Below are 20,565 nucleotides of genomic sequence, written 5' to 3' on the forward strand. Positions count from 1 at the left end.
AATTTGAATTCTGAGTTAGACTGGCAGCCAGTTTAGTGCACTTTGCCTCTGGCCCAAAGTCAGCTGGGATAGGCACCAGCTCACTCGTGACCCAAATGAGGACAAAAATAATCGTGAGGCAGAAATCGAGATCCTTATAGTACACTGAGATACGGTGACAGTTTATCATCTCCTCTCTCACTATTTAGCAGTTAAAAACACCAAATAGACTAAAGTGTGATAGCGTCTTACAATTTAACCTTGAACACGCCAGTGCATGTTTGTTAACATTTTTGCAGCAGATGAACAAAGCCAGTTTGGAACAAAAAAGAGAAACAAAAAGAAAAAGTCGGTAAATCAACGAGTCAGATCCCTGCGCTCCCTCCGGATTTTTCAACTATACCTCCACGCTCTCCAAAAAAGCCCCAAAGAAATATTTTCGCATGGCACACGTTCATCAAAAAGCCATAAAACATGTAACCTGATGCTCATTACACTGTAAATGATTTTTCTCATTGCCTGTCTATGTTTCTATCTTGCACAGAGGTTATTAAGAGAAGCTAATAACGTGCTGATTTCCCAGGATGATGGCTCGTATTGGTCCTCTTTTCTCTCATTACTTACTGTAATGCCGCCATTATATCCCTTCTCATTACATTCCCTCATTATGCCCGCAATGATTTGGAGTGGGGAGCAGTCACACTTTGAGTGTATCCTCGTCGGAGATGTGTGCTGACTAATCTCGTATTCTCCCTCATCTTTTGCCACCGATGTGCCGTTGACTTGTGATGAGTGGTGGAGGTGAAGTCGGGGGTCTTCGCAGGAAGTTGTGACATGAGTCTGCTATGTATAAAGTGGACTTCTTTGTGCGGTATTTTTGGAGGACGTTTTGTCCCACGTCATTCTTATCGTGTTTTTGGCAGTGAGATAACTTAAGTGGTTACGCCAGTGCTTCTCAAATAGTGGGGCGGGCCCCCCTTGGGGGGGGGGGGGGGGTGATGCCAGGGGGGGCGTGGATGATCCCGGGAAAAAGGCTTTGTTTTTGTCATGTCATCATTTTCTTTTAGTTTCAGGCACTTTGGTGCACTCGCTTCTTTTTTTTCCGTTTTAGACTAAGCTGTAACCCGTATAAACGCGATCAAAATAATTAACAGTTTTTGAAAGTTGATTTATAGTGCGTTTTTCTGTCGTTAATGTTTAAAAGGATACATGTGTAGGTATACTTAATTTTCATCAATAATAAAATATAGTTGAGAAACACTGGGTTACGCCATGTTGAACTTTGTTAACGAATATGATTTGATTACAGAATATGATTGGCTGCTTGTTGACTCAACAAGCCGCCTCTGAAAATTATTAGGTGGCAATCCATCGGGGATAAAGGGGAGAGGACTTTAACCTAACCCCATCTGACCTAAGCAGCGGACATGAAACTTTTGCATGGTTAAACCAACAAATACACTTGATTTTGATGACGCTTAACATGCACTAACAAAATTGCTCTCAAAACGCAATAAAAAAATATTGCACAAGAGCGCCTAATAAGACAGTGAAACCTCTGAAGTTGAACACCCAAATTCTTTCAATTAAAAAAAATAACAGCAACATTACCTTGAATTGTTGTTGATTACAACTTTCAATGAGTTTCAAAGGGTTAGCAAACTTTTTGCTTATCGTCGTTAGAAAATTAAATCAGTTGTGTGACTGAGTTTTATTGTTGTTAAAAACATAACCCAAAAAAAAAAAAAGAAATTGTGTGCCCCGCAGCACATTTTATTTACAAATTGGGTGACCACAAGTGTTGACGCAAAGCATGTAGGACAGGCCGAATACGTTATTGGGGGGAGTAAACGCAAAAGCTAGCAGATGAAATCATTTGTGAGCAAACCGCATGACCTGCACAAGTATCAACCTGACACAGAGCAAAATAAAGGCCGCCACAGAAAAGCATTTAACAATTGCAAAGCACGCATACAAAGATTCTTAAATATTAAAATGCATCACCTCAAATGATCCCAAATTCACATGCAGCTGCAGGTGTAACTACTGAACTATATTTTAAAGTTTTCCTCTGCTGGATTTTGACGGTGAAAAAGAGACTAAATTTGGTAAAACCAATTTTTTGCACATATATATATATATATATATATATATATATATATATATATATATATATATATATATATATATATATATATATATATATATATATGTTTTTAAATTAAAACAAATCTTTTATTTTTTTCATGTTATTTATGAAAGCATTGTTATATATATTGTTATTTTTATACGTCCTTATAGACATTCAATCCCAGGAACTCAAGAGGGTCTCAAAATGCAGTAGTTTTCTACACAACCAAATAAATAGATGAATAAATAAATAAACAAGATACTTCTAAGACTATTGAAAAATACGTTAAAACACGCGTTTGGGATTGAACAAGTTCACTTATTCCCCAAATAACTTTTGTAGACAGCGAGTCTACCGGGCACGGAGTGGCATTTAATAATCACCATCTCGGCGGAATCCAAATCCGCTCTTTCATGTGAAGCGTCGGTGATGTTAGCGGTGAAAAAGACGCGTCGTGGCCCGAATGAAGATTGAGTGTGACGGCTGCCATGTATGTTCACCATCTCCCAGCGGAGCCCACTGCTTTACTTACAACGCCTCGGGCAAATGCTGAATGCTATTTAAACAGAGCTGGTGAGCGTGGGACGTGGTCCAATCAGTTCCCCCGGTGATGCTCACCTTGATGATGGAGTATAGGTGCTGTTTGTATTGCAAGGATGGATTTTGCGAGGTGTGGGACTGCTCGAATTGTTCTGCGTGTACACTAGGTTTTGTTTGTGGCTGTAGTTCATAATTGGGTTGTTTTTAGCGAGCACATCCATTGTCCTGCAAATTTAGTCTGAAAATAGTCATTGAAAATCGGCTACTGTTATTGTCTATCCAGCAAACGCTTAGAAAAGACACAACTGTGTATTAAGACGCACCCTTAATTTTGGGTCAAATTATGACAATAAAACTCTTGAATCTATTGATCCGCAAAAAATAATCAACCTCAAATGGCCTCTTTTGGATCATAGAAGAATTCTGTTATCAAAATGAAATAACTTAATTATTAATACGTATTGCTCCGCAAAAAAAAAAAAAATCAAGTGTGAGACCTGACCAAAAAAAAAAAAAAAAAATGCCATTTTTCTGTGGACAAATACGCACACACACACACACACACACACACACATATATATATATATATATATATATATATATATATATATATATATATATATATATATATATATATATATATATATATATATATATATATATATATATATATATATATATATATATATATATATATATATATATATATATATATATATATATATATATATATATATATATATACTGTATATATGTGTGTTTGTGTGTGCGCGTGTTTGTCCACAGAAAAATATTAAACATAAAGTGTTTAAGTGTCCTTTTTTAGGGTTGCAGTATCTCATCACAATTAACTTAGTTATTAATAAATACTTACCCCTCCCAAAAGAGAATCAACATAACGTGTCAGACCTGTTCTCCAAAACAAATAATTATGAATAAACATTTGTCCACAGAAAAATATTATAAACAACATCTTAAAGTGTTGTCTTTTGAGAATAGAGTAAAGGTGTGTTCACGAAATAAATCATTCACTTGACAGGGGAGAGGTGGCACATGACAATTTGGGTGAAACCATTCTAGTATGGGGGGGGTTAGAGTTTTAGCATCAATGAAATTGAATATACAATTTGTCTTATGAACTTCTATTTTCCTGAAACAATGAAGTAATTCAACAATTATTTTAAAGGATTTTTGCATGTTTGTTTTATTTAAAATCTCGAGTTCCCCCTGAAGTACCCTGAAGTACCCCTGGTTCCCCTATTTGAGAACCACTGTGCTAGACAATGAAAGGATGATTTTCCTCGTGATGATTTTGCCTGGTGGTTATTGTTGTCCATTCACGCGAAGCCTCTTGAGATTAAGAAAAAAAGAATCAGAGGAACTCAGGGTTCAAATCTGTCCTCTGATCGACGAATTAACGAATTTCACGATAGTCTCTGACTACTTAGTCTCTTCCTACTTTGGCCCATTTACCGAAGGGCATCGCCAAGGTAACAGCAAGCGCTCGTTATTGCCGTATTTGTTTGCCCTCCATAATCACATCCTAATGCATGAATATTGCACCTCAGCATCATTTAGGCTAACAAACAAAGAAATGTTGTAAGCATTAGAAGCAGTGTTCTCGCAGCCCATTGAGCAGCGGTGAGGGACGTATCACTCTGAAACGCCGCAGCGAAGACGTAGAAGGGTACCGAGGCCAAGTTAACCTGAATAAGTCAGTTATGTTTTCATGTTTTTCCGGTGAGTACATCCACTCATCCATATTCTATAGCGCTTTTCTTGCGCACAAATCACGCCCTGGGAACCAGTACACAAGCATTGGGCTCTTCCTGGTATATCTTTGTGTTTTATTCTTTGAAAATGGAGGTAAAATTCCGAAATATGAAACAAATACGCAATAAAACTCTGGAAAAAATAGAAGTATTGATTGAAGTAAAGGTACGGATACGCTACGTAAGTATAAATTAAATATTAAATTCTAGTTACAGTATGTTTAAAGGCAGTGGTTCTTAACCTTTTTTCAATTATGTATCCCTTGTGAAATATCTTTTGAATTGATTTTGTATGCTTTTATTTCCTTTTCTTAGTTTGTTTCTTGCCATTGTTCTCTTAAAATACATGTACATAAAATCATATATATTTTTGGTCTGGACAAAAGTTACAATTAATTTGCTCTTAATTTGAATACAGTCATTTCTCTCACAGCATGAAACAGCAATACATTTACTGCTACCTGCAGAAACTGAATTAACAATGTAATATACCCCTTGAGAAACACCTCTTTGGGGGTATACCATACATTTTGGACTACGAAGCACACCGACGCTCTTGGATTGTTTGAATACTGCACAAGCACAACAGTAACATGACTGATTTGAATTCATCCTGTTAAATAGCAATATTACGATTGTTTTGTTGCTCCTTCGCGTGTCCCTTCATCCTCTTAATTACATCTCCTCCCTTCTACTTGTATTCATGCAGGAGTATGCCTGGTCCTGGGCTGCATGATTTTTCCGGATGGATGGGATGCCGAGATCATCCGGGACATGTGCGGGGAGCATACGGGAAAATATTCTCTGGGTGACTGCTCTGTCCGCTGGGCCTACATGTTGGCCATCATGGGCATCCTCAACGCACTGGTCCTGTCCTTAATGGCCTTCGTCCTGGGCAACCGGCAAAACGATTTTTACCTGGATGACCTGCAGATCGACAACAAAGGTGAAGACAAGCGTTCCTTGCATTACAAATCTATCTTCTCGAAATATGATTCACAATTGGAGTGTGAGCACATTGGAGAAGGTCGGCTTTGTTGTAAGAATCAAACCACAATCAACATCCTGACAGAACAATTTTTGCTTGGCCTCAAAGTTTCCACTGTGCACACTCTGAATCTTTTCATTCAACCCATCACAAGCGCCTCCAGAAAACCTGAAAATATTCTTTTAATACAGTAAGTACGAGCTGCATATTAACCCTTGTGCGGTCATTGGTCTGATCCTTTGATTGTTAGATCAAAGAGGACGCATTGAGAAAAAAGAAAGAATTTCCACCTCTGATGTGTACAATCAGAAAGAACTCCCACTTATGATGGCACCGGTATCTGTGTTTTTGGCGGGAAAAAGAGTAGCACGATGACGCAAATCGCCGGAGGTTTTGAAGCCTGGCCACATATACCAAGCGCAGTGGACCCCCGTGTTGCAGCATCCCTTACGTCTTTTTACGTCTTTTTCATGTTCCGATGTGAGTTTTTTCGTCCCCTCTTTATGCTATTATTCCAGTTTTGCGACAAAGAGGAGAAAATACCTTAAATACCACACTGCAACATGAAAAAAACGTAAGACAGGGACGCTGTAACCCGAGGGTCCACTGTATTTTGATCTTTATACCAAATACATTTCACATCAAAGGGAAAGCATTGAAAGAGGACACCAGGTAGCTGAAATTTCACCCAGATGGTGACAACATTTCAGAGTTCAACATGGCGCAACCAATAAGTTATCACATTAGTAGGAGTTGGTTAAAATACTGCGGGAACGAAATGAGCCAAAAAGGCTCAAATTACCGCACATATTTCTTGTAGGTTTTCAAATCTGAAACAATGACAAGAATTCCTTAATTTCTCCCTTTTAGTTTCGGCGCAGCATTCAGAAGCTTGGAGAGGCCCCCTCGGTGCTACTCTTGACAGTTTGCACAAAGTTGCATCAGGATGCTTGAATTCGACTCGTTAAGCCGGGTGAAAGCAGAATACTGGAGGAAAGGAATGAAAGAAAATGATCTTGAATAGGACACCAAAAGAAAGGCTGGTAATCAGCTGGAGAAAAGACAAACAGTGTGACGCCATGCCGCAAGAGTGGCAGTAATGGCGCCACAGTGTACGTTTTTTTTTCAATAGATAGGGAGCGAGATGGAGTAAAGCAGAAAAGAGGAAGAGGATGAGACTGCGAGATAAAGAGGGAGGATTGTGACATAAGATGTCTCACTTCTCCGATGGATCCCTGATGGTTTCCATGGTAACTGGAGATATTCCAGTGCGTGGGCGTGTCTTTCTGTTTTTATCTGATTAACCCCACTTTTTTTTTTTTAGTACTGAATGGATCTATTGCTTCATCAGCTGTGCCAACTTCCTTTTCCTCCCCTTCTGTTTTTATGTTCATAGAAAATGAAATAGCCCTCTGTCAATAATTAGGAAACTAGATTCATATTGTTACAAAAAACAGCATATATATATATATATATATATATATATATATATATATATATATATATATACTGTATATATATATATATATATATATATATATATATATATATATATATATATGAATGTCGTCATTCAGCTGTAAACAATGAGTTAGAGGTTAACTTACATAAGCATATTCATGTTTTGCACAAGTATGCACTTTCTTCCACTTTTATTTGCCTACATGCCAACACCGTTGTCCCGTTTGTGTCTTTTCAGATTTTGCTGTGTCCAGGGTAAGTAAGGATTTTTGCTTTGTCAGTTGCATCTTTATATCTGTGAAAAAATGTCAAATATGTATATAGAAAGTGAACACACCCCTGGTGAATATATCAAAATACCAATTTTTATAATTCCTGGAGTGGTGGTGGACAATTAGTTTTGGACATTCTGGACGCTAAATTTGATCCAAATGTCTTAGACGTGATTCAGAACAGAAATTGGAGTTGAAAACTGATGTGGTCAAAATGTTGCTCAGAAACTGTGGTTGAAACTTGTGTGGTGTTTAGCCAATAACGTCCAAATTTTGTCCAAAAATAGTAAAAAATTAAACTGTGTTAGGCTCATCCAATGCCGACCAAAATTTAAATAAAAAAGTTCAAAAATAGTAAATAAAAATTAATTACTGTTATCGCCTATTCAATGTGGTCCTAATTGAAATATTTTTCCACAAAAAAATCATATAAAGTGTCTGACAAAAAGAATTTGTCCACAGAAAAATATTCAACTTAAAGTGTCCTCTTTTAGGATCATAGTAGAGATGTGTTCACAAAAATAAATCATGAACTTGACAGGTAACGAGAGGTGGCACATGACAAGTTGGGTCTATCCATTCTAGTATGGGGGAGAATCTGGGTTTTAATTAACATAAAAAGTGTTTAGTCAAAACTTGATAAAAAGCTCTTTCAGCATCTTTGGATTTTTAGCCTCATTGGAGTGCATTAATTTCCGTACAAAGTCTAAAAAAAATGGCGTTTTTAGAACAGGTGTTGCTGTGATATTGTGATTCATCATTTCTCTGTGCTGAATTCCAAAGTGTGTGTGTGTGTGTGTGTGTGCATGTGTGGAAGAGGGAGGACTTATTGAAGGGGTTTAATACAGGTATTACCCTGGCTCCGAAATAATGAATCATCTGAATGCCAAAGAGTTTAATTTCATGGCAAATTAAGCAGATAAAAGGACTGGAGCAAGTTGTGAATTTGTCTTTGGTAGCTACTCACGGGAAAGCGCGCTAGGCGCTCCCAAGAGGAGCCCGTGCAGGAGAATGGGGCAGAAAAACAAAACATGCCCAAAACTACCATCTGCTCTCTATCTATCTATCTATCTATCTATCTATCTATCTATCTATCTATCTATCTATCTATCTATCTATCTATCTATCTATCTATCTATCTATCTATCTATCTATCTATCTATCTATCTATCTATCTATCTATCTATCTATCTATCTATCTGCCTGTCTGTCTATTTAGCTAGCTTTCTATTTATTTAGCTAGCTTGCTAGCTAATTATCTATCTATGCCGCTAGCTAGCTATCTCACTAGCTAGCTATCTTGCTAGTAGTCTGTCTGTCTGTCTGTCTGTCTATCTATCTATCTATCTATCTATCTATCTATCTATCTATCTATCTATCTATCTATCTATCTATCTATCTATCTATCTATCTATCTATCTACCTACCTACCTACCTACCTACCTACCTACCTACCTACCTACCTACCTACCTACCTACCTACCTACCTATCTATCTATCTATCTATCTATCTATCTATCTATCTATCTATCTATCTATCTGCCTGTCTGTCTATTTAGCTAGCTTTCTATTTATTTAGCTAGATTGCTAGCTAATTATCTATGCCGCTAGCTAGCTATCTCACTAGCTAGCTATCTTGCTAGTAGTCTCTCTCTCTCTCTCTCTCTCTCTCTCTCTCTCTCTCTCTCTCTCTCTCTATATATATATATATATATATATATATATATATATATATATATATATATATATATATATATATATGGGTCTCAGACTAGAGTTAGGATTTCAAAATAGGGTATTAAACTAATGTTAGTGTCGTAGAATAGGGTGTAAAACTAGAGTTAGGGTTTCAAAATAGGATTTTAAACTAATGTTAGTGTTGTAGAATAGGGTGTAAAACTCATGTTAGAGTTTTAAACTAGGGCTTCAAATTAGAGTTAGGATTTCAAAATATGGTCTCAAATTTCTTTTGTGGTTTTAAATAGGGTCTCTTACTAGAGTTAGGGTTTCTAAATAAGGTTTATAACTAATGTTAGGGTTTTGAAGCAGGGTCTCAAGCTCAAAATAGGGTCTTGGGTTTTCTACGTAGTGTAAGGGTTTCGTAGTGAAATTAGCATTTCAATGTCGGGTTTTAAACTTGGGTTTCAAATTGGATTTGGGGTTTTAAATAGGGTGTCAAACAAGAGTTAGGGATTCAAAAAGGGGTTTAAAACTAAGGTTAGATTACAAAGTAGGATTACAAACACGGACATTTTCACACCGCACAAATAATCCCCAAAAAAAGTAACAATTTCTCCTAGTTTTTTTTTGTGTTTGACACATCGACATATTATCCCACTGTTCAGTATGTTCTAAAATTGAATGACAACGCAGCAGTTTTTGACTATGTTTGTTGTTGTTTTTTATATTTCAATTTTTTAGATTGAGGTTCGGGATAGAAGAGAGCCAAGGTATGGGGTCCAACGTCTTCACTGAGGATGACCTTCGCACTGGACATCTTCTCTTCTACTATTCCTCTCCCTTTCTCTTCTTCTCCCTCTTCTCTGTTTCTCTTCTTTCCAATGATCAGGATATCACCCAATGTCAATACAGACACCAAGTGTACAGGATTATGTAAGATAAAAAACAAAAAAACTAAATTAACAACAACAAAGTTCACTGGGATAAACTATATTTTGGGGGGAAAAAAAGAACATGTATAGTGGCTTGAACACTTGACTTTCTCAACGAATACATTTACTGTCTTGATTTATGTGTGAAACTCTTAATATGAAAAAACCATCTTGTTTGTCTATGATTTAACTGGGACCATCATTTTGCAGCGTCATCTGCGTGTTTTTCTATACATCTTTATAAGCGATGAACGAAAGTCCCTGTACAGCTGTTGAGTTGAAAATGGCAATATGGCCGAACACGATCAAACATCCAGAGCAGCTGGCTCTTCATCTACAGTAATGTGATAGACCTTCAAAGAGTTCCTTAACATACTAACATCTTGGGAAGAATTTCTGCTGTAGATGCCAAACACTGTAAATATTATACATTCTTTTTGATATATATATATATATATATATATATATATATATATATATATATATATATATATATATATATATATATATATATATTAGGACTGGGGCTGTGTTGGAAGTGTTTTACAAAGCGTTAAAAAAATTAACTCATTTCTGTTTACATCCCGCGGAAGCTGAACAAGAAACGTCACGAAACGGACGTTTTGTAGTAGTTTTACTTTCAGAGAGTTTCATTGGAAAAATAAACAAGCTGGGAAATTTACAACGCCAAGTTCAAACACTGAATTAGTTGGATGACCTTTTGCTGCCATCTTAAAAGAAATCACTCTGCTCAAGTTACCTCTACAGGGCCTTGCAAACGCTGCTGGAGTTTTGATTGGCTGCACTAGACGTACAGTAGAAATGGGAGGTTTTCAGTGTTGTTTCTATGACAAAGACTATACGAAAAATACCTGTAACAAGGCCTCAGATTTACTAGTGGAAATTGAACATTTTTAATTTGATTATTTTTTTTTTCATTAACTCCAAGTAAATTCCATTAATTTTCATTAATTGTGGAAAAATTTTGCAGTTAATTTGGAGGAAAAAAATTATAATAGTTTGACAACACTAATATATATATATATATATATATATATATATATATATATATATATATATATATATATATATATATATATATATATATATATATATAATAAACGCAACAAATTTAGAAACTTTTTTTTAAATTAACAAATCTATCATATACATTTGAGTAACACTTTTTTACTCAACTTTAATCAAGTAAATTCCATTAATTTTCATTAATTAGGGAAAAATGTAGCAATTAATTTGGAGGAAAAAATAATAATAATAATAATAAAAATTATAATAGCTTGAAAACACTAATATATATATATATATATATATATATATATATATATATATATATATATATATATATATATGTATATATATATATATATATATATAATATATATATATATACATATATATATATATATATATAAAAACACTTAACAAAATTAATTTAACATCTTCAGTATAACGCTTTTTGCTACAGCAGCCCAGTTTTTCTTAAACCTCAATTCTTAATGCAGACTTTGCCGTCAAGAGTACAGTATATCTGGGATATGTAAGTCCATAACACCGAGATTTCTTTACCTTTACGGCTCCAGTCAGCGAGAGGCTGAAAGCGCTCACTGGACAAGCAGGTGTTCCTGCAGCAGTCCCAGGAGATATCATTTATGAACGCCAAAAGCTGCTCGAGTCAGCGCAATATAAACATTCTGCACCATTGCTGATAAAGGCAGTACCAAATTGCAAATTTTAGGCTTTCTTGTCCATATTTCGCTTTTAATGTTGATTAGCTAGCTCACGCTTACAAAAATTGTTATGAGTCATAGTTAAAAATATCGATGGGAAAACGAGGCCTCCTGTGATGCTTTTTAGTTCTTTAGATGTGCTCTTGCTTTAAAATGAATTGCATTGAATTTCTACTGCATCTTTAAATCAAGAGTGCCATCTAGAGGAACAAAAAAAAATTTAAAGTGCTTCATGAGACTCCAGTTAGCAACAACACGTTTGCTTGTGTTAAACGGGAACTAAAACAATGCGACAATTCAAAACAAGGATTTATAAAATTCGTAACATTAAATCTCAGATTTTTCAGTTACTACTGCATCAGAATTAGTTAAAATTATATAACTATCAAAACAAACAAAGCGAGACCACAAATGCCGGAAATAAATGATTACGATTCATTTATGTTTTATCAATGCTGCACAAATCCATCGCACATTTTTCGAATGGCCTTGATGGTAAAGATTAACTCAAGTTACATGGGAGGAAAAATATTTGAAAATAGTTAACCACTTTTTACTACCCATTTTGCAAGACTTTTTAACTCTACCCATACGGTAAAGGGCTTCTGATTTTGCAATCACAAATTTAGTTTTCCCTACACTATTTGAAAAATGACAATTCCTACTCACAAATTTCCTAGTCAATCATTTCTCCCCTTCCCTCACGTCACTGTACAAAAGGTCAGGGGTCATTCATGAGACGAATTTTGTACTTGCGCTATGATTGGAAGAAAAATGACAGTTTTGCTATTTTTGTAGCAAAATGCATCCAGGCATTCTGCAGCTGTTGGATCCTTTTTTTTTTAAATTATTTATTTATGTTTTGACTCGTGAGATTTGTGCATGCTAATGAATGGAGAATCGTTTCAACTGTAGAATAAAATTAGCTGATGTTTTTGTTCAATTTCCCACAAAATCCCATTAGCGGAATTTTTTTTCACAACAAATCCGACCATTGTGTCGCATCATCAAGTTTCTTAATATTTTCTTCTGCTGTCACTCGGCACCAGAAATCTGATAGAATCCGATCTCGGTATCGTTACGCCATTTTCACATCGAGGTTCATGTGTTATGCATGTGGACAAATCCTGGATTTGCACCCTTTTAAAAACCGAGAGGAGAAAGGGAGAAGACAACTTTCCGGGTAAAAAGCTATTCCGACAACTCCAAACAAATGACGCTAATGATAACAGCTTTGTACCGCATAAGTTTGCGACGCTCCTGCTCCAGTGAAGATGTAGCTCTTGTTTCTGCTGCACCAGCAACGTGTGAATGCCACGAGACATTTCAAATGTGTGCTTTGGCAGAGCGTACTTTGTATAATGGCACGGGTGTAGGAACCATGGTGGCAGTAGGCCTTTGTCAAATGCAGTGGGCCCTTGGAACTTGAACGTTTGAACAAACACTCAATGAAAGGACTTTAATTTTTTTTTTTTACTTGTTTAACCGCTGGGGGAAATGTTGAGTCTTTTTTGATGCGCGATATTAAAAGAAAAACGTACAAAAGGCTAAAATACTGCAAATATTGTCAAGACATGACGACTTTCTTCCTAACGGTGTCAAATTTAGCCCATGTCGGGCTCATTTACTGCCATTCAAAATTGGAAATATTGAATGTATTGATAACCCGATGTTTTATGATGCATTTCCCCTGATTTTTGCATTAATCCTTTCAACGGCAACTCACAAACTGGGTGCAATAGAAACTTTTGTCTTGACACCCCAAAACCACCGGGTGGGGCTAGCAGCCAATTCATGACAATTCAAAGCTTTCAATGACTTAAATGATTGGCTTAGCCTGGACTCCCATAATGCAAAAGTCTTCAAAAGTCATAATACTCTAAATATGATGTAATAAGTATTTCTATTTTAACACCATAACATTATAAATATACAGCGTAGTTACTTTTGCTATTGCCACATTTTTAACATTTTTGTGCATAAAGGGGTCCCCCCCTCCCAACAAATTCATATATGTAAAGATAGGGCTAATGCCACTGAACATTTTGAGAGGTTAAAATAAAATATATATTTATATTTGATGATATTTGAAATCAGCCCGAGTTTGGTGATAATAAGGCCAGGCTAGTGAAAAACCCCTAGACAACCAGGGGTTAAAATTGACATATGTCCAGTTTCTTGTGTAGTTTTTTTATTTGGACTGATACGATAATTAGTGATGGGGAAATGAGGTCTCGTGAACCGCTTGTGATTTTTTTCTGCACTCTAGGTGGTGCTCTTGATTTATAAAATTAAGGCTAGTTCAATGCAAAGGCATGAAAATCAAAAGTGGTTTATGAGGCTCCATTTGCCCATCACTACCTTAAACCAAGACCGCCACCTGGGGGGAATCAAAAATATTTATATCAAACGAGCCGCCACATGACTAAACAGACAAAAAAAAAACCTGGCGCTAAACTGGACTGAAGGCTAACTGCAGATGCGAATATGTTCCAGGCTATAAATAGTTTACTTTCACCAAAAAGCACTTATTATTAAAATTAAGAATTCATTCTTCATTATTATTAATGCCTGTGCATTTATGGGGTGAGCGTTGGATGATTACGCGCTAGCCTCGGCTAGTTTTTCAAGCTAAGACGTTGCTAAGCTATCATTCTCAATGATTAAAGCAATAAAAATCAATTACAGTAGTTGACTTGTCTTATGATGATGAATCCACCGCAGAAATATTTTGTGTGGCTTTGGTCTGACTTTCATCTGTGACGTTTTCAAGCCGCTGCCCGTGGAAGAATCAAGCTAATATTGCTAAAGCCGATTAGCGTCTAATTTCCTTAGTTTTAGCTCACGAAAACCCAAAGAAATGCTTCTGAGGACTATCAATTTTCGTGTTTTTTTCCATCCAAACGGACAACGATGTTGAAACATACCCTGCGTTCAAGTCCCGAAGGTCCACTGTATCCAAAAGGGCGATCGTTTACCTTAACCCAATTTTGTATGGCGTTATATTTGTGCCACAATTCCGAGCGCGCGGGAAAAAAATTTTGAGCGTTGAAAATAAAACTGAGCGAGCGAAAACAGATTTTGAGCGCAGAAAAAAAGTTCTTGAAAAGAAGTTTCTCGCTCAAAATTCCTTTTTGCTCGCTCGCAATAGCATTCTGGCGCTCAACATCTCGCTCTCGCCCGCGATACTCCTCGCTCCCTCGCTCAACATCGTACTCTGGTTTGCCCTTTCCAGGTGAACACAGGGCAAAACGAGAGTGCGTCAACGGATAGCGTAGAAGCAATCTCATTGGATACCGAGCTGCGCAAGCAGCGCAGAGGGCGACTCGAGCGAGCGATAGCTCAATGTTGAGCGAGTGAGGGCTATCCCGAGCGAGCAAAAAGAAATTTTGAGCGAGCAATTTCTTTTTCTGTGTTCAAACTCCATCGGCGCGCGCTCAAACGCTCATCATTACGCGCACAATAGTTTTTATCTTGCGCTCAAAATCTGTTTTCGCTCGCTCAGTTGGATTTTCTCAGCTCAAATTTTTTTTCGCGCGCTCGTAATCGTGGCACAAATATAACGCCATAATTTTGGACCTGGACAACCTTAGGGAGATATTTTCTCGCCGCCGACATCCGCGGCTTTGTCCGACAAGTCACCTTTACTCCGTACCCGCTGTACACGTTCACCGTAAACGAATCAAGACGCCAATTTTGAAGATTAGGCAAATCAGGCCTACTCCGCAGGAACCTTTGCTTTTTACAGTCCAGTTACAGCCATGAGCAGATAGCTAGATACGCTCCGAGACGCGTGCTTCTTTTTGGACGCTCGCTAGCTAATTCTCAGGAAGCTGTATACACAGCGCTGGATTAACGGCTCATAATGGAAACGATTGTGTCCAGGGAGCCCGGTCGGTTCCTTTTGACACGTTTGGATCGACGAGTTTACAAGCTGGTTCAAGCAGGCAATATGAGAATAGCCCTCATGCTGAATCTAATCTCGCTGTCACGATTTTCGCCTCATCAAATATCGCAGCGCCAAGCTTTGATTGGAAACCGCCGACGAACTGTGTGCAAATCATGATCATATGTAAAGACCTTGTAGGGAACTTTTTTTTTTCTTCTTTATGCTTTCTGGAGAAACGGTTCACACGCCGACACCTAAGCGTGGACATTTTTCCATTCGATGGTCATGTGTCTTGATAGGGAATATATCAGGATTTTCTTACCCTCTTCTCATTCGGGAATACTTTTAAGGCTCCGGGACATCTTGCAAAAAAACCAACGAAAGAAAAAAAAAATCTAAGGGAGTGAACAAAAACTCGAAAGAGGCTTACGTAGTCCTGTTCGGACTTCCGAGCCGGTGGTCCATTTTTTTTTTTTTTTTTCTTTTTCCAATCCCGAGAATGGAAATCAACCTTAACGAGGAACGGACGCTATCTTAACCCTGATGAGCACATCTTTCTACTACTCCAGGTGCCTCTAAGAACTCTCGATCCAGATGTGGTGCAGAACCAGCAAAACAAGTAGTGACACTGTAGTGTTTTTTTTTCTACTAAAAGACTACGAAACTCCCACTGAGCGCTCCAATGACGCAAAACGGATCTGACCGCAAATTTGGGGTCCACTCGGTTTGGAGTTGTGCAAATGAACTCAATAACCAAGATGTCCGCTCCGATGAATCGCTTTGATTTTGGGAAGGGGGGTGGGTTCCTCTGTTTTTGAATTCAACAACTTAAACGTAAATTCTGAGACAAAAATCTTTGTGGGGGAGCATTTTCCGATTTCCCCCAAAAGTTTGCTCACGGTGTAAATGTCTTTGAACTGTTTTGTCATGCAATATCATGTATAAAGAAATGTTGTCGGGGAGGGGCGGGAGGGCTACCGGGCAATGACGACTAACGTCGAGTGGGATTCTTGTTGACTTTTCTGTTCTTCAAATGTGGCCGAAATATCATGTGTTACATGAGAAAAAGAAATCATCTTGTTTTGCCTTTTCTAAAAATTCGGTTGGTTTGGTTTGCGTTACCAAATGATTGTGTGAGTATTTTTGCTTTGAATAACGTGTTGCTCTATCCTTAGCTTTATGTTAAGGTTTCCATTTGCTGTGCTTTTGTATGATGGTCGTTGTTCTGTCACAACGTTATTTTCTCTATTCATTTTGGCTCCCGATTTCCTGTTGAATTCAACACCCCTAAAATGTATGGATTTAACCCTTGTGCGGTATTTTTTCTTTTTTTTTATCAAAGAGAAAGCATTGACAAAAAGACACGAGGGAGCTGAAATTGCACCCAGATAGTGACAACACTTCAAATTTCAATATTGCACGATCACTCAGTTATCATACTACAAGGAGTTTGACATAACTAAGCTAAAATACTGCGAGGATGATGTGGAAGAAAATTACTGCACAGGGATTAAAAAAAAAAAAAAGAAGTGAAAAAAGTCCGTTTATGAATTTACTTTGCAGTTCACGAGTCTGAAATGAGTTTTGTTGCTTTTCATGGTTTATGCTGACATGTTGCTGATTTTAATTTTGACGTTATATTGTCTATTTAATTCCTATATGTGAATAGTATTACAACTCACTATGACGATTTCTGTTAACACATTTTGAGAGGGTCAAATAAAAATATTTTACATTCAAAACTGCTGTCTTGGTGTGATGGTGCCTCGTGATTCATATAATGGGCAATTTGCGATTTCCCGGAAGAAAAGTGCAAGGTTGAAATTGGTGCTGACTTTTGAGAGATTAATTAATTAGAATGTGTAATTTATTAATCAGGTTAAGGACTATTTAGAAACATTATTTTTATTTTTATTTATTAGTATTATTGCGGCAGATCACACATTTTTTCTGTAAATTAATCTTAAATTAAATTCATAATAATAATTAAATTTAATTTACAGAAGAAAATGTGTTTTCAGTCCTTTATTTTCTTTAACATGCAATTGTAACCATTTACCATCTGGTGCTTCAGCATTAAATTGCGTGGTTTTCCTTTATCACTCGACGAACGATTAGAAAACAAAACTGAAAAAAATTATTGTCTGTCGTCGACTCGCTCAAATGCAGAGTGTTCGCTAGTTGATTTTGATTAAACGTTTTGCTATATTGCTGCTTTGCATTTATGTGTTAGGCTAAACTTGAGCTGCTTTTCTGGTAAGCAAGCTCCTTCTCAAGGCATTTTTAGTTCAATTTACTTACCATTCATCAGACCAACAAAGAAGCTTATCAGGTCATGTCGAACAAGGACAGCCAATCAGTGTCCTCTTCAGGATTTGATTGACCTTTGTCATCTCAAGCACAAGAAGCCTGCTGCATAATACCTGAGCTAATCAGTATACACAAAGCATCACGTTAGAGAGTGAAAAATTGCTTAACGCTATTAAAACAAAACAATACTTCAAATATGACTGTAATTAACTGAGCTCACTCTGTTGACACCCTTAGGCAAAAGGTACAATCTAAATAAATGCATAAATATGACCAAATTAAAAATTATAATTAAATGAAAATAAAGTGTCATTATTAGTACTAGAAGCATTGCACTATGATTTTTTTTTTATTTACTAAATATTAAAACAAACTGTATTTTTTGTAACTTCCAAATTAAATTCTAAAATGGGTTTCTGACTAAAGCTAAGTAATTTGTATTCTATGGGTATGTTATTCCTCTAATACTCCTCAGATGTTGTTTATCATGAAACTTTGTCCAGGTTCAAAAAAATCCTCATATGAAGTGTAAGTATATATTCTATGACCAGAATGACAAAAAAGCTATTCAACGAAGAAGAACACTTTCAACCCTATACAAAATAATTTCACTGGTTGCAATAAAGAAAGCTTAAAACAGCACAGTAAAATTATTTGCTGAGACACCGTGCACACAGCCTACATTTGCTAACAGGGGGCGGAGACATGACCGAGCCTTGTTGACAGCTGTTTTATCTTCCATTCATCACCCAATAAATTCGGCTGCATTTTCTTGGTCAGATTCTGAGAAATGTGTGCCAGTCTCGCAATTTTCTGGAGCCAATACTGATGGAACTTTCATCAGTATTGACTCTGGAAAACTGTGTAACACTTTCGTCAGACTCTGACTAAAAAAATGACACTCATTGAATTATATTATATTATATATATTAGACCCTTGAGAAATGTTTTAGTTTGCTGAAAAGAATGTAAACGTTACTTTCAAGAACCCTAATATAGATGCACCTCCACAAAAAACTGAGATAATAATCTAAATGGAATTTTATGTCAGAATATCAAAGAAAGAAGAAAATCATTAAGCTCAACTTCATCTTAAAGGCCCCTTACATTGTACAAGTTTTCAACCCCAAAAAATCAGTTCCAAACAATCAAAACGTATTTTGGTTCTCGCGCTGTGTCTGTGTGGTCCTACTTGGCCTCCCCGCAATATTGCATTCCACAAGCCGGGCGCTTAAATTTGTTTAAAGTTCAGGTGGACCACAGTTCAGCTTGGCTCGCTTCGACCCGCCGCGCCCCGACCACCGAAGGATGCTTGTCATCATATTTACGTCTGCGTAAATGTTCCATGCGCTTTAACTGAATTAAATATGTTATTGAGGAGGGTCTAACCATGTAACTAGACTTCCATAAATGCAAACATAAGTTGAATTACTACTCGGCGACTGTGCCAATGAGACATTTCAAAGATGGTGTCTCTTTATGTTTGCCCTGTGATTGGACGAAGACTCTTTTGTACTATGTTAGCTGGGATAGGCTCAGACTACAAAAGAGCAAAAATGAAGGGATGCTCGTAAATGTTCACGGGCGAAACACGACTCGTCATGCTCGCTGAACAGAACGCCGGCGGTAAGGTTCTCGCTCCTTCCGGGGCTCGACATTTTCTTCTTGACGCCACACAGGAGTGGGCCAACATTTTTCTTGCTGTGTGGCAACAACAAAGATGTTACCCTTGGTGACGGAATTCAAGACTTTGTGAGGAGGCGGCTGTGGTCGCTGCCGATTGTTTTGATTTTCGTGTATAATACTTATTATAATTCCACAAGGGGGAAATCAACTGACTGTTCGTGTTTTTATATTTCATTTTTGCACGGCGAACAAGCTCACACACATCCAGGGATGCAAGGATGGATTGAGAGTGAAAGCCCCGTTGAGACCGAAACCATATACCGTATTTTTCAAGCCGCGCCGGATTATAAAGCACAGTCTCGAATGACAGGTCTATTTTTGGAAATTTTCATATACTGTAGATAAATCTATGAATCAATAAGCCCATTTGTGATTTTGACACATTTTACCCACATTGGAAGTAGTGGGAATTTAATTTTGTTAGGATTCGGCATGGTGGGGTGAGGTGGGGTAAGGTTGAGGCACATGTGAACCCAAATATATATAGGGCAGGGGTCACCAACGTGGTGCCCTCAGGTACCGGGTTGCCCCCAAATATCTCATGAGTAGCCCGCAGGACTGTTTTGCAAATAGTTTACAGGTGATTTTCTCTGAATTTTACTAACGATTATGCACATATAACATATAAATTACATGTTACGCTTGATTCACATATCAGCTGTTTCTTAACTATTGTGAGAAATCAATAACACGATTAGGGTCCTTACATAAACTGGTAAGCCCTTCATATTACTAAATTGTAATGTGTATCTAAAATATTGAGTTTTTAACCCAGAGTTTTACACGCATGAACTAAATAGCGTAGGTTTCTATCGCCCGCAATATGATCCCAACCCCGGAACGGATTAATTTCGTATGGCGGGGGTCCACTGTAAATCCTTTGTCATTTGAATGAACCTGGCAGTTAAAAAACGATTGCAAACATTTTGTACTGCTCATGATAACTCTATTTAAAAAATATATATAAACGTGTAAATCTTTATATTTCTTTATATTTTGGACTTTGTAACCTTGATCCAGTTTTACCAAAGGTAACATTTAGTGATGCATGAGTACAAAGCCAAAGTCTAAACACACCTCTCAGAGATGTTATTGGGGGCAGCCTGGAAATAAATGTAGGGAGATGTTTTCTCTTTTTTTTCTTTTGCTTTCTATTTCCCGCTCTCTCTGTCTTTTT

General features: G+C 37.0%; 2 protein-coding genes across 5 annotated transcripts in view; one reads left to right on the plus strand and one right to left on the minus strand.

The window, feature by feature from the left end:
* The window catches only part of lhfpl4a (LHFPL tetraspan subfamily member 4a), a 31,830-nt gene extending 21,939 nt beyond the window's left edge, over positions 1-9,891 (plus strand). For all 4 annotated transcript variants that reach the window (XM_088441278.1, XM_088441270.1, XM_088441287.1 and 1 more), the window contains 3 exons: positions 5,132-5,368; positions 7,110-7,126; positions 9,565-9,891. In XM_088441278.1, the coding sequence (XP_088297404.1) occupies positions 5,132-5,368; positions 7,110-7,126; positions 9,565-9,618 (308 nt within the window). In that variant the 3' untranslated portion in view covers positions 9,619-9,891. The remainder of the gene's footprint in view (positions 1-5,131; positions 5,369-7,109; positions 7,127-9,564) is intronic.
* Positions 4,738-20,565, minus strand: part of LOC148428205 (SRSF protein kinase 3) — a 28,828-nt gene continuing 13,000 nt past the window's right edge. Inside the window, exon 15 of the transcript XR_015868609.1 lies at positions 4,738-5,349. The gene's annotated coding sequence lies outside the window, so the exon portion shown is untranslated. The remainder of the gene's footprint in view (positions 5,350-20,565) is intronic.

Source organism: Hippichthys cyanospilos, chromosome 2 (assembly GCF_059441005.1).
Source record: "Hippichthys cyanospilos isolate Australia breed blue-spotted pipefish chromosome 2, RoL_Hcya_1.0, whole genome shotgun sequence".
NCBI lineage: Eukaryota > Metazoa > Chordata > Actinopteri > Syngnathiformes > Syngnathidae > Hippichthys > Hippichthys cyanospilos.